Consider the following 13,347-nt stretch of genomic DNA (forward strand, 5'->3'; position numbering starts at 1 on the left):
ATTTATTCATGTGTCTGAAGCTCTAGGCTTTCTCACAGTTGCATCAAGAAACAAGTATATCACTGTGAACCCCATGAGAGGACAAAGAGGTCAAATGTCATCAAAACATCTTTTAAAAGCTGCTTCAATGATTTAAAATGCTTAGAGAAATAAATGATCATTTAGATACTCAAAATTAAAATGCCTAATAAAAATGTGATTAATATATGCATTTCCTGAAAAATGTATTTATTGTAATAATTTAATTATTTTATTTACTTTTTTATTTATAAATAATTTCTAGTTTTCATGCATCAAGAGACATTTAGAGATCATGAGGCTGTTTTTGTGAAAGTCAATCCAATTATCCAATATATCAGTGTGTGTGAGTGTGTGTCGTGGAGTTTGTGTTCATTTGAGTGTGACGGAGGTTTTTGTACGACTCTTTATCACTGTGTGAACGTTGTGCTGCCGATATCGTGGCGACTCTGACAGTAATAATGTCCAGCATCTTCAGTCTGGACTCCACTGATGGTCAGAGTGAAATCACTGTTAGATCCACTGCCACTGAATCTAGATGGAGTTCCTGACTGGAGAGTGTTAACATAATAAATCAGGAGTTTAGGAGCTTCTCCAGGTTTCTGTAAGTACCAGGCTAAGCGCTGCCCCGAACTACCACTGTACACATCTGTGCTGGTTTTGCAGCTGATCTTCACTGTTTCTCCTGGTTGAGCTGCTGTTGAGGGACTCTGAGTGACGCTGATCTGTCCTCTACACTCTGAAACACACAACAAGAAGAAAAATCAACTCAAAACTTTGACAATATACTTGAAGAAATGAATTGATATCAAACTTGTGCTGCACAAACCTTGAGCAAACGCTGTGAGAGTCCAGATGAGATGATGATGAAGGTCATGTTGATGAAGATTGTTGTGTGTGGTCAGTGATGAAGTGTTAAACTCACAGCACTATAAACACTCTCAGAGCACTGAAGCATCTGATCAATATGCAAATCAACTGATCCTGTATTTAAATGAGCTTTTAAATGAAGTTTGCTCATTCATTTTCATTCTGTCACTCATTGTATCATCACGCTGTTTAATCTTTGTTTTTTACAATTATTTTGACTGGTTATCATCTGTCGGTTTGTTACAGGATTGTAATATGATTATGGATTTATTAATAACTTTAAACATTTTGATTATTCAAGGTTTTTGAACATGAATTAAACATGTATTTCAGCTCAGTTGGTTTGAGGGACCTTAAGAAACATCACTATAGACAGCAGCGATGCATACTGGCTTTTATGGTGCATTGTGGGAATGTTTCGAGCATGAGCGTGATGTAATCCCTGAGTAGTGCACTGACTAGTGAACTAAGGACCTGATTGAGACACACTCTTACTGACTGACTCACATGTGAACATTTTCATGCTCAAATCATGGTTTATCAATAAGAGTGAACTTAAAAAAAAAACTAGCATAACATTTACAACCAATTCAAACCACATGAAAAAAGACCCCAGATGGTGTAAAATGTGTAAAGATAAAATTTTTAAATAAATAGTGATAAATGTCTATTTTAAAATTCCAAAATGTCAGTAGCATTACAATTTAGTCCCATGGATATATTTTTGTCTTTTATGTTTCTTGATTTGTCCTTTTGCACTGATTTTAATGATGAAGGTTAACACGACTAAAAAGGACAAATTAAAGTCACTCAGGTCCAGAGACTGTGTTTACATTGTCATTCAAAAATGTATGGTCAGTATAAATTTTTTATTATTACACAGCTCTGTGGAATACTTGATTCTGATTGGTCAGTTGCGACATTCCGATGTATGTTATCCCTGGATAACAACCAGTAAAAGCTAATAACACAGACTCATCCGGGTAACAGCAGTCGGCACTGTACTCTTGCTTGAACTATTTTTTTTCTTGGTGGAAGCTTTGTGTTTGTTTAGCTAATAAAATATTAAAACTAAATTCAAAATGGTGTACAATTGTATAATTATGTCATCCTGGTATTGTGGACTTGCTCTCGTTTCATACAAATGCATGGATGTCATGTCATGGATTATAAGAGAACTAACAAACGGGTAAGGTTTTAAAACATTTTTGTTTTAATTATTTTATTGCCTTAATTATTTTTGTGATGAAATGTTGTGTAATAAGTGGTTTTAAAGCACCGTTTCCCTTAAATGTTTATTTAGTTTGAATTTGCCGCTTGCTCACAACTGCTGTCTTCACGGAAGCATTGCATTCAAATATTTCAACTCAAATCAATATTTTGCATCTAATTATTTACGTATGAGGCAAGTAGCCATGTAATAACCGCTGATACAAGACTCCCCTGCTTCACATCAGGGTCCTGATCACCCTGTCTGGGTTTATTCTGAAAGAACAACCGGCTGGATGTACATTATCCCTTACATAAAGGATTTTTAGAGAAAGTCTCTTAAGCTTTATTAAATTCATCAAAACTACAGGAAAACTGTAATATTGTGAAATATTATTTCAGTTTTACAGAATTGTTTTCTATTAGAATATATTGTAAAATGTAATTTATTTATGTGATGCGCAGCTGTATTTTCAGCATCATTACTCCAGTCTTCAGTGTCACATGATCTTCAGTTCTAAAATGCTGATTTGCTGCTTGAGAAACATTTCTAATTATTATCAATGTTGAAAACAATATTATTTTGTGGAAACTGTGATACATTTTATTTTTTATTAATCACAAACTTTGATGAATAGAAAGTTCAAAAGAACAGCATTTATTTGAAATAGAAATCTTTTGTAACATTATAAATGGTATTTTGATCAATTTATTGTGTCTTTGCTGAATTAAATATTACTTTATTTCAAAAGATAAAAAATATTTTACTGCCCATATGGAAATATAATATGATATGTATTGCCCTATATTAAAAGTGATATTTCCATATGTTACACATAAGTTAAAACCATAATTTCCACATACATATATTCTCTGGATAGATGAGGATATAAGTTTATAACACGTTAAATCCTCAGAGCAAAAGCCCTATATGTCCATATGTTAATAATATCTATGTGATGATTTTTTTCTGTGGTATATGTAGCAACCATATATGTGAACATATGCAATTTTATTAAAACAACATATAGACAAAATATCTGTATGTTTATATATGGTTTGTAATATATATATATATATATATATATATATATATATATATATATATATATATATATATATATATATATATATATATTTTTAAATACATGTCTATCTTGCTTATATAATATCTTCATGTACAAGTTTTTAGAATGGATATGCATGTAAATTGACACATACGTCCAAAAATGTTTTTAACATACATAAACATACAAATGTGTGTGGAAATTTAATAAATGTACGTGCATATATTACATTTGTGTGTGGATGATCTCAATCGTTTCAACAGTAGTGTACAGTAACTGAGATGGATCGCTGGTTTTACAGTCGATGGAGAAACTCTGACACACAATATGAGGGTTTTAGGATCATAAACCAGCAGAGCCACTGTCTGATCTTTATGTGAAGCATTTGCTGAACCGACCTGAAAGAGACAGTTTGAAAAGCTGTGAAACAATGTTTACATATCATTCATGTCAGATTTTATTGCTGATTTAAATTATGTTAATGAACTGAGTTTCTGTGTTGAATTTAAGTAGCCTAGAGTTTTGTCCTTCATCATTCATTATAGCAGCTGTAGCTGCGTGACTGAAAACAGCTGCATGTGTTTGTGAGACAGATGTTGAGCTTCAATCTCCATCATGTGACGGATCTATAAGAGCACAATGAATCAGATCAAAACCTCAAAGCTGTGCAGATTCAATCAGTCCAGTTTCCAGCATTTCTCTTCTCCCTACAGAGAGTCCGAATATGAGGAGAAAGAGCAAAAACAACAGAGTTTCAGATCCTCCTTTGAGCAGCTGCAGCATCAGTTCAGTCACCGAGACTCTGACTGACCGAGGTTTTTGTACGACTCTTTATCACTGTGTGAACACATATTTACTGTTGATGAAGTGGAAACTCTGACAGTAATAATGTCCAGCATCTTCAGTCTGGACTCCACTGATGGTCAGAGTGAAATCACTGTTAGATCCACTGCCACTGAATCTAGATGGAGTTCCTGACTGGAGAGTGTTTGCATTATAAATCAGGAGTTTAGGAGCTTCTCCAGGTTTCTGTAAGTACCAGTGTAAAGGCTGATTGCTCCAACCCTGGTAAACTTCAGGACTGGTTTTACAGGACATGGTAACTGTGTCTCCTGGTTGAACAGGTTTCACTGCAGGTGTCTGAGTGACTGTCACTCCAGCTGCTGATTCTACATCAAGAAAAATGAATCAACATTCAGAATTCAGTATTTGTTGAAGGACAGTGTTTCTGGCACAGATGGTCAGTTAGAATAGAGTATGTTTATCTCCTCACCTGTGAAACAGTAGCTAGTGAAGATCCAGATGAAGATGGTGATGAAGCTCATGGTTGCTGTTGTTCAGATTCTCAAACTCACAGAGTTATAAAACCTCCTGAAGCTTGTGCTGCAATGCAAATCGTCTCTATGTAAATCTGTGTACGGCTTACAGCAGATGATGCACATAAAACATTACAGCGTTTAGGATCTTTTCTCATGTTATGAGTCAAAAACACTTATTCATGTGTCTGAAGCGCTAGGCTTTCTCACAGTTGCATCAAGAAACAAGTATGTCACTGTGAACCCCATGAGAGGACAAAGGTCATTCCCAGAGGTGGAAAGTAACGAATTACATTTACTCGCGTTTCTGTAATTGAGTAGCTTTTTTGTGTACTTCTACTTTTTAAAGTAAATCTGTATTGTACTTTTACTTAGGTATATTTAGTTTGAAGTATTGTACTTCGCTACATTTTAAAACACATTAATTACTAAGTAAATTAGCTCACTGGAAAAAAAAAAATCGTTCCCTGGAAACTACGGGAGTAAATAATGGGCAGGAGGGCAAACTGGAGCTAAAATCACAAGAAAGATGCAGACGGACAAAACAGGCGTTAGTGGTGCAGACACCGCTGAAAACAAAACCCGTCATATTCTGAAGTTGAACTCGAAGGAAATGAAGTGAACCCCTGGCCATATTTAAGCTTTATTATACAGTGTAAGCTGTGCTTGCCTAGGGAGACCAAACTAGCAGCTTATAAAATCTCCTTCGCAAGCATATAGAGGTAAGCTAAATAATTGCATCGCTGCATTGGTGGTTAAAATGAAGCTTTGACATTTTAGCAAGAGGTTTTGCACAAATTAGCCAAAAGACAGTGGTGCGGAGTGTGCGATATATATCATCTGCGATAATATCATAATTGTTGTTTTAACGATGTGCGCGTGCATTTAGAGTGCGTTTTTCACAGTGTGATTCAGTCTTTTTTTATACAACAGTTCAGTAAACAGGTTAATTAAGAGACTTGCCTTTTAGACACCATATTGCCGGTTTTTGCTCTATTTCTACAACAGAAAATAATTCCAAACACAGCCACCAAAGCACAGTTTTGCGTCTCTGAGCAACATGACAGTGTTTCGTTCCTGAATGTATCAACCGTTTAAATGATTCGGTTCAATCGCAATGACTCACTTATTAACAGTGACTTGCTGACACATAGCCTACTGGCCATTTTAATTTCACATTTAAAGTAACCTTTGATTTTTTTTTTAATAATTAAATTCTTATCATTTCAAATGAGTACTTTTACTTGTACTTAAGTAAAATTTCATTAATGTAATGGTACTTTCACTTGAGTAGAATATTTTTGTACTCTTTCCACCTCTGGTCATTCCAGAGGTCAAATGTCATCAAAACATCTTTTAAAAGCTGCTTTAATGATTTAAAATGCTTAGAGAAATAAATGATAATTTAGATACTCAAAATTAAAATGCCTTATAAAAATGTGATTAATATATGCATTTCCTGAATAATGTATTTTTTGTAATAATTTAATTATTTTATTTACTTTTTTATTTATAAATAATTTCTAGTTTTCATGCATCAAGAGACATTTGGAGATCATGAGGCTGTTTTTGTGAAAGTCAATCCAATTATCCAATATATCAGTGTGTGTGAGTGTCATGGAGTTTGTGTTCATTTGAGTGTGACGGAGGTTTTTGTACGACGCTTTATCACTGTGTGAACGTTGTGCTGCCGATATCGTGGCGACTCTGACAGTAATAATGTCCAGCATCTTCAGTCTGGACTCCACTGATGGTCAGAGTGAAATCACTGTTAGATCCACTGCCACTGAATCTAGATGGAGTTCCTGACTGGAGGCGGTTAGCCCAATAAATCAGGAGTTTAGGAGCTTCTCCAGGTTTCTGTAAGTACCAGCTGGTATAATGACGCTGTGAACTATCACTGACAACATCACTACTGGTTTTACAGCTGATCTTCACTGTTTCTCCTGGTTGAGCTGCTGTTGAGGGACTCTGAGTGACGCTGATCTGTCCTCTACACTCTGAAACACACAACAAGAAGAAAATCAACTCAAAACTTTGACAATATACTTGAAGAAATGAATTGATATCAAACTTGTGCTGCACAAACCTTGAGCAAACGCTGTGAGAGTCCAGATGAAGATGATGATGAAGGACATGTTGATGAAGATTGTTGTGTGTGTCAGTGATGAAGTGTTAAACTCACAGCACTATAAACACTCTCAGAGCACTGAAGCATCTGATCAATATGCAAACACACTCCACATCATTTACCTCAAGACAGCAGTATCTTTGCTCACAGATTTAGAAACAAACACCCATAGTTTACTGCAGGTTATTTAATTATTTTTTTTCGGGTTGAGCTTCTTCCTCCAAACACTGTTTTAATGATCAGTTTCATTCAGACTTTGATTCTGAGAGCATCTGATATCTGTGTTATAGATTTAATATCATCCGTGATACTGTATAACAGGTCAAAGGTCATCCGATACAGAATCAGCATCTTAATCTTGCTCAAGACTTCGTTATAAAGCAGGTGAATAGAATTAGTGTAAATGTGAGGAATGTTTATGAAACAAATGACTTTAGTCTTCATGCAATAGCAAGTATTATTTTGAAGATTAACATTTTGTGCTGCTCTTTATAATAGTCCATGTCTGCTGTTGAGTCTCATATCAGTGTGTGTGAGTGTCGTGGAGTTTGTGTTCATTTGAGTGTGACGGAGGTTTTTGTACGACGCTTTCACGAGAATGAAGCACTGTGGAGGACTTTTGGTGGAGGAACTGAACTGGTGATGAGAAGTAAGTCTTTCTTAAATGATCTAATATAAATATATAATGTATGTGTGTTTTAAATAGAGGTTTCATGTTATTTAAGAATGTTTGGCAACAATATTCTTAATTTATTCCAAAAAAAAAAAAAAAAAGAAAAAGAAAATTGTTACTAACAAGCTTACATTTCACATCTTATTTATAGTAAAGTTTTGTTCTATTTTATTGATTGATTGCACCAGTTGTTGTATTTGATTTTTACGTTTTGTCTGCAGTGTTAAATCATATTTGGTAATAGTTCATATTTGTACTTAATGTTTTAAATAAGTATTTTCACACCTGATGTATGCTAACATTTCAATATATTTTAAAATGATTTCTTAATATATTTCAGTTGGTGCATGACATAAAAGCTGAATAATGTAGACAAAATATAATTTATCTGCTGTCATCATGAGTCAAAAAGAAATTCAGTTGATAAACATGTTTAAAATGATTTGAACAATTAAGTTTATTCATAATTGTTTATAAGGATATGTCCTGAATGATGACTATTTTCAAAATAATAATATATTGAAGTAAACAATTATAAAAATATCCCAATAAAATGATCAGAGATGTTTTATAAAATCAATTTAAACATTTTATTTATTTCAGAAAGTAACAAATTAGCAAACATTTTACTGTATTTCAGGTTTGCTTTAGAGAAGTGATATATGTATGAATAGAGTATACATATCTTATATTTGATCACTTTAAAAAATAAACATGTAAAATTTACAGTAAAAATAAAAGCAGTGTTTGCCAGACTTCTTGTTCTTCACTTCCAAAATTTTTACAGTATTGTATTGTAAAATTACATGAAATGTCCAGTTAGATTTATTACAGTTTTTCACTGTATATAGTTAAATAACTTGCAGTGAACTGATTAACAAGTTTTCACCGTAGCATTTGTACAGTATTCTGCCATTAAAATAACATTTCTTAATAGTAAATATTAATTCTTCTAATGGAGAATATTTTTAATCTTCATTCATGATATTTGTGTTATTATATGAATGACGGCAGTGATGTGGAGTTACAGTAAAATGATGAACTGATTGTGATTTTCACAGTGAAGATTGCAGCTGTAGATGTGAATAACTGAGTGTTGTGTGTGTGTGTGTGTGTGTGTGTGTGTGTGTACTATACCGGTGGCTGTGTGTGTGTGTGTGTGTTTCAACTTGTCCCGCAGTGAAGCCCTCCGTGTCTCTGCTGCCTCCCTCTTCTCTGCAGATCTCTGGAGACTCAGCCGCACTGCTCTGTCTGCTCAGCTCTTACTCTCCACAGGGGGCGCAGGTGAGCTGGAGGCTGGACGGGTCAGAGGTCACCGAGGGGGTTCAGACCAGCGCAGAGAGCGAGCGGGACGGACGCTACAGCCGCAGCAGCGTCCTGAGCCTCAGCAAAGCACGCTGGGAAGCCGGCGAGCGCTTCGTCTGCAGAGTAACACATGACGGAGCTGCTCAGGAGACCTTGTTCCTCAAGAGCTCCGAAGAGTGCTGATGTTTCTCCAGTGAAGAGCAGCAGGATTCACAGCAGTCTCCTGATTTACAGCTCAATACTCAAGCAGTCTTTCAATCTGCTGCCATTGCTGTTCATTCAATAAAGCTTCTGAACGCCTTACATTTGTGTCCGACTGCATCATTGATCAGTGTGTCCTTCCTTCAGAGTCCTTCACTAAAGTTTCAGCTGCTGTTGATGGATTGTAATAGTTGAGAACAGCTGTGTTTAGCAGTAAATGTGAACTGAAGCTCTTGGGGTTTGAACATGGTCTCTGGAGACGGAGCTGCTCTATTCTGAGACGATCAGAATCACTAAAGCTGTCAATGCAAATCTGATTTTCAGCTCAAACTCACAGTTTCTCTGTTTGATCGGTTAAACGCTCTGAACTGGAACAGTTTCACTTCTGCTCATGAGAAATGAGTTATGAGTAATAAATTCATCATCAGCTTGAGATGAAGTAGCTAAGTTAATGCTAGTTTAATGCTTTATAGTTTAATGTACAGAATGTAATGTACAAAACCAAAACAACATATTGCAATGTAATTGTTTGCTTTGATAGTTTACACTCTCTGTTTTCTCTGAATCTGAGCATAGTTGAGTCAAACCCGTCTGTCACAGGACAGATCACAGTCTAATAGAGCTGATTTGACTCCTAACTCAGTTCTGAGCTCATGTGTAGTTCTGTGTTTGGTCTCTGTGTGTCAGTAGTGTGTGATAGTGTTTGAGCAGCTGCAGCATCAGTTCAGTCACTGTGACTCTGACTGACCGAGGTTTTTGTACCACTCTTTATCACTGTGTGAACACCCAGCTACTACTGATGTAGTGTTGACTCTGACAGTAATAATGTCCAGCATCTTCAGTCTGGACTCCACTGATGGTCAGAGTGAAATCACTGTTAGATCCACTGCCACTGAATCTAGATGGAGTTCCTGACTCAAGCTTTTTTACATAACGAATCAGGAGTTTAGGAGCTTCTACAAGTTTCTGTAAGTACCAGGATAAACCATCCCCATCACTCCATCTTTTGACATCTGTGCTGGTTTTACAGCTGATCTTCACTGTTTCTCCTGGTTGAGCTGCTGTTGAGGGACTCTGAGTGACGCTGATCTGTCCTCTACACTCTGAAACACACAACAAGAAGAAAATCAACTCAAAACTTTGACAATATACTTGAAGAAATGAATTGATATCAAACTTGTGCTGCACAAACCTTGAGCAAACGCTGTGAGAGTCCAGATGAAGATGATGATGAAGGTCATGTTGATGAAGATTGTTGTGTGTGTCAGTGATGAAGTGTTAAACTCACAGCACTATAAACACCTCTCAGAGCACTGAAGCATCTGATCAATATGCAAACACACTCCACATCATTTACCTCAAGACAGTCGCTCATTAACAGACACAAAATACAATTACTAAATTAATCTTTCAATATTTGATCTTCTCATAGCTAATCTGTTTTAAATTGTATCAGACTATTTAATTCTGAATAAATCTTCAAAATCATCATTTGTACATTATCCTGAATCCTGTGATTGTTTAAGAATATTCTTGACTGTAGTTGGGTAGAAAGATGACTTTTATGTCAAATCCATGGATGTCCTGCAGGTTTTTACAGACTTGAGGATCATCACACACATCTCTTTAGTAATAATGCAGACTGTATAAAGCAGGTGTTTGTTGGAGACTCAGTTGATGTGTGTTTGTTCAGTTAGTGAAGCATTCAGGGGTTTTTTTCTTCAGCTGCTCTATTAGTTTGTATCACTGTGGTACACTTTTGGCAGCGGCACCAAACTGGATGTTGGCAGTAAGTAAATCATAATCTAATATTATTAATACAACAACTGAATGTTAAACACTTTGTTGCTCTATAGAAGTAGATTCACTTTTACACTTATTTATATATTGTCATTTTAGTTCACATTGAATGTTTTACAGTCAAGATTAAAAACCGTTTTCACTTTATTTTGATGGTCCCTTTAACATGTTCTGTTGACTATAAGTAATGTTGCACCTATGTCTACTATCTCTCATCAGAGTATTAGTAGAGTATAAGTAGAGTATTAGTAGAGTATTAGGGTTAGAATAAGTTGACGTTCTTGCAAAGCTACTTATAGTCAGTCGAATGTCTGTTGGGAGACCATGACAATAAAGAGTTAGCAGATATTAATCAGAAAATCTTCTATCTTCTTCTTTAATCTTCTAATACTCTGAATTATCAAAATACAGTGTCACCTAAAAACCATATGTCACTCAATCTCACTTCACATCCATTTACCTATAAAAATATCTTTAATAACCTAATAAATTTACTAATAACTTGATGTGATGAGTTTTCAGAGATTTAGCTCTTTTTTTCCTCATTGATGATTAAATTCTAAATATTATAAAGTTGCACTGAAATCAAATGTACACTAGTTTGTCGTTTTGACACCACTTCGACAGACAGGACTTAAACTAAACTTTTCAGATTAGTGTATTGATTTCTCAGTAAAGCCTGCAGATATTTTTAAATGGGAAACTCTGGTTGCTTATGTGTATTTTTGTTAATATTTGATACGTTAATAATTGATAAGACATGCCAGATGAAAATTATATTTTCTGTTTTTTAAAACAAACTTTTGTATCCAATTTTTTTCCAGCTGTCATCAAAATATTCAATAAATTCCTGCAGTAATTATGATTATTCACATCTGATCTTTGATGCCTTTGATAAAAGTGACTAGTATTGAAGTTGATAATAAAGATGACTCTTCAATTCAATATTTCACCAAACTTTCATTGCTTTGCTGATCACAGGTTTTGTAATAATTCACTCAGGTGACTAGTAGTTTAATGCTGCAAAAATGACTAATAAAACTATCACTGTATTTATCGTTCAGATATATGTTTTTCTGAAGCTGAAAGGAGAGAAATGCTTTCTTCTTGACTGAGTTGACTGTTGTGTGTTTGTCAGGCGTCACTCGTCCTAAAGTGAGCGTCCTGCCGCCCTCCAGTGCTGAGATCTCCTCAAAGAAGACAGCGACGCTGGTGTGTGTGGCCAGCAAGGGCTTCCCGTCAGACTGGAGCCTGAGCTGGAAGGTGGACGGGAGCAGCAGGTCTCAGGAGAGCAGCGCTGGGCTCCTGGAGAAGGATGGTCTGTACAGCTGGAGCAGCAGCCTGACTCTCTCTGAGCAGGAGTGGATGGAGAGCGTCTCAGTGAGCTGTGAGGCCACACGGAGCGGCCAGCCTGCGCTCACTGGACACGTGACGAGACAGCAGTGTTCAGAGTAGATCTGCTGCTCTTCTCACTCGTGTCTCACGAGGAGACTAACAGCACATGAGCGCCTCCTTCATTCTCCACATCCAGCTTCAGTCGCTCTCAACTGCATCTGCTCTGCTTTGTGTGCTTCATATGAAACTATTATTCAGTTATGATTTTATTAAAAAGCAGTATATTGTAGCTTTATGTCTTTGAGTCTTTTTGTGTCAATTTTGTTTCAGGTTTTTCATTGGATTTTATAAATAAACTTCACTCAGTGAACCATGAAAACACCTGCAGATTCATGATGAAACAAGAACATGCGGTAAAATTATGAACCTCACAGATAAAACTGTAGATAACTTTAATAAAGATAAAGTGTTGTAGATTTAAGTATTTATTGTGTGAAAAACTAAAATGAATGCTTTATATTTTATTCAATATTTATAAAAATATGCTCTATTGAATGAGTGATAGTGTTTGAGCAGCTGCAGCATCAGTTCAGTCACTGTGACTCTGACTGACCGAGGTTTTTGTACGACTCTTTATCACTGTGTGAACACTGGACCACTATGTAAACTCTGACAGTGATAATGTCCAGCATCTTCAGTCTGGACTCCACTGATGGTCAGAGTGAAATCACTGTTAGATCCACTGCGACTGAATCTAGATGGAGTTCCTGACTGGAGGCGGTTTGCATAATAAATCAGGAGTTTAGGAGCTTCTCCAGGTTTCTGTAAGTACCAGGATAAAACTTCAGTCCCATCACCCCATCTGACCACATTAGTGCTGGTTTTACAGCTGATCTTCACTGTTTCTCCTGGTTGTGCTGCTGTTGAGGGACTCTGAGTGACGCTGATCTGTCCTCTATACTCTGAAACACACAACAAGAAGAAAATCAACTCAAAACTTTGACAATATACTTGAAGAAATGAATTGATATCAAACTTGTGCTGCACAAACCTTGAGCAAACGCTGTGAGAGTCCAGACGAAGATGATGATGAAGGTCATGTTGATGAAGATTGTTGTGTGTGTCAGTGATGAAATGTTAAACTCACAGCACTATAAACACTCTCAGAGCACTGAAGCATCTGATCAATATGCAAACACACTCCACATCATTTACCTCAAGACAGTCGCTCATTAACAGACACAAAATACAATTACTAAATTAATATCACAACATTCAATCTTCTCATAGCTAATCTGTTTTAAATTGTATCAGACTATTTAATTCTGAATAAATCTTCAAAATGATCTTTAGTATATTATCCTGAATCCTGTGATTCTTTAAGAATATTCTTGACTGTAGTTGGGTAGAAAGATGACTTTC

General features: G+C 35.9%; 6 gene segments (V, D, J or C); 2 read left to right on the top strand and 4 right to left on the bottom strand.

Moving 5' to 3' along the window:
• Positions 1–413: 413 nt before the first annotated feature.
• Positions 414–1,405, bottom strand: LOC122135476. The segment is given in 3 exon segments: positions 414–757; positions 848–871; positions 1,396–1,405. Coding segments are annotated over 3 exon segments (363 nt in total).
• A 1,854-nt stretch (positions 1,406–3,259) lies between these two features.
• On the bottom strand, positions 3,260–4,628 carry LOC122135417. The segment is given in 2 exon segments: positions 3,260–4,333; positions 4,438–4,628. Coding segments are annotated over 2 exon segments (387 nt in total).
• Positions 4,629–6,133: 1,505 nt separating this feature from the next.
• LOC122135419 lies at positions 6,134–10,037 on the bottom strand. The segment is given in 2 exon segments: positions 6,134–6,480; positions 9,983–10,037. Coding segments are annotated over 2 exon segments (381 nt in total).
• Positions 7,060–8,892, top strand: LOC109096069. The segment is given in 2 exon segments: positions 7,060–7,260; positions 8,453–8,892. Coding segments are annotated over 2 exon segments (468 nt in total).
• Positions 10,038–10,425: 388 nt separating the features above from the next.
• On the top strand, positions 10,426–12,214 carry LOC122135477. The segment is given in 3 exon segments: positions 10,426–10,434; positions 10,528–10,579; positions 11,729–12,214. Coding segments are annotated over 3 exon segments (378 nt in total).
• Positions 12,215–12,561: 347 nt separating this feature from the next.
• On the bottom strand, positions 12,562–13,030 carry LOC109072452. The segment is given in 2 exon segments: positions 12,562–12,887; positions 12,977–13,030. Coding segments are annotated over 2 exon segments (375 nt in total).
• Between the last annotated feature and the right edge of the window lie 317 nt (positions 13,031–13,347).

The sequence above is a fragment of the Cyprinus carpio genome, chromosome A24, assembly GCF_018340385.1.
Source record: "Cyprinus carpio isolate SPL01 chromosome A24, ASM1834038v1, whole genome shotgun sequence".
NCBI classification, from domain to species: Eukaryota; Metazoa; Chordata; class Actinopteri; order Cypriniformes; family Cyprinidae; genus Cyprinus; species Cyprinus carpio.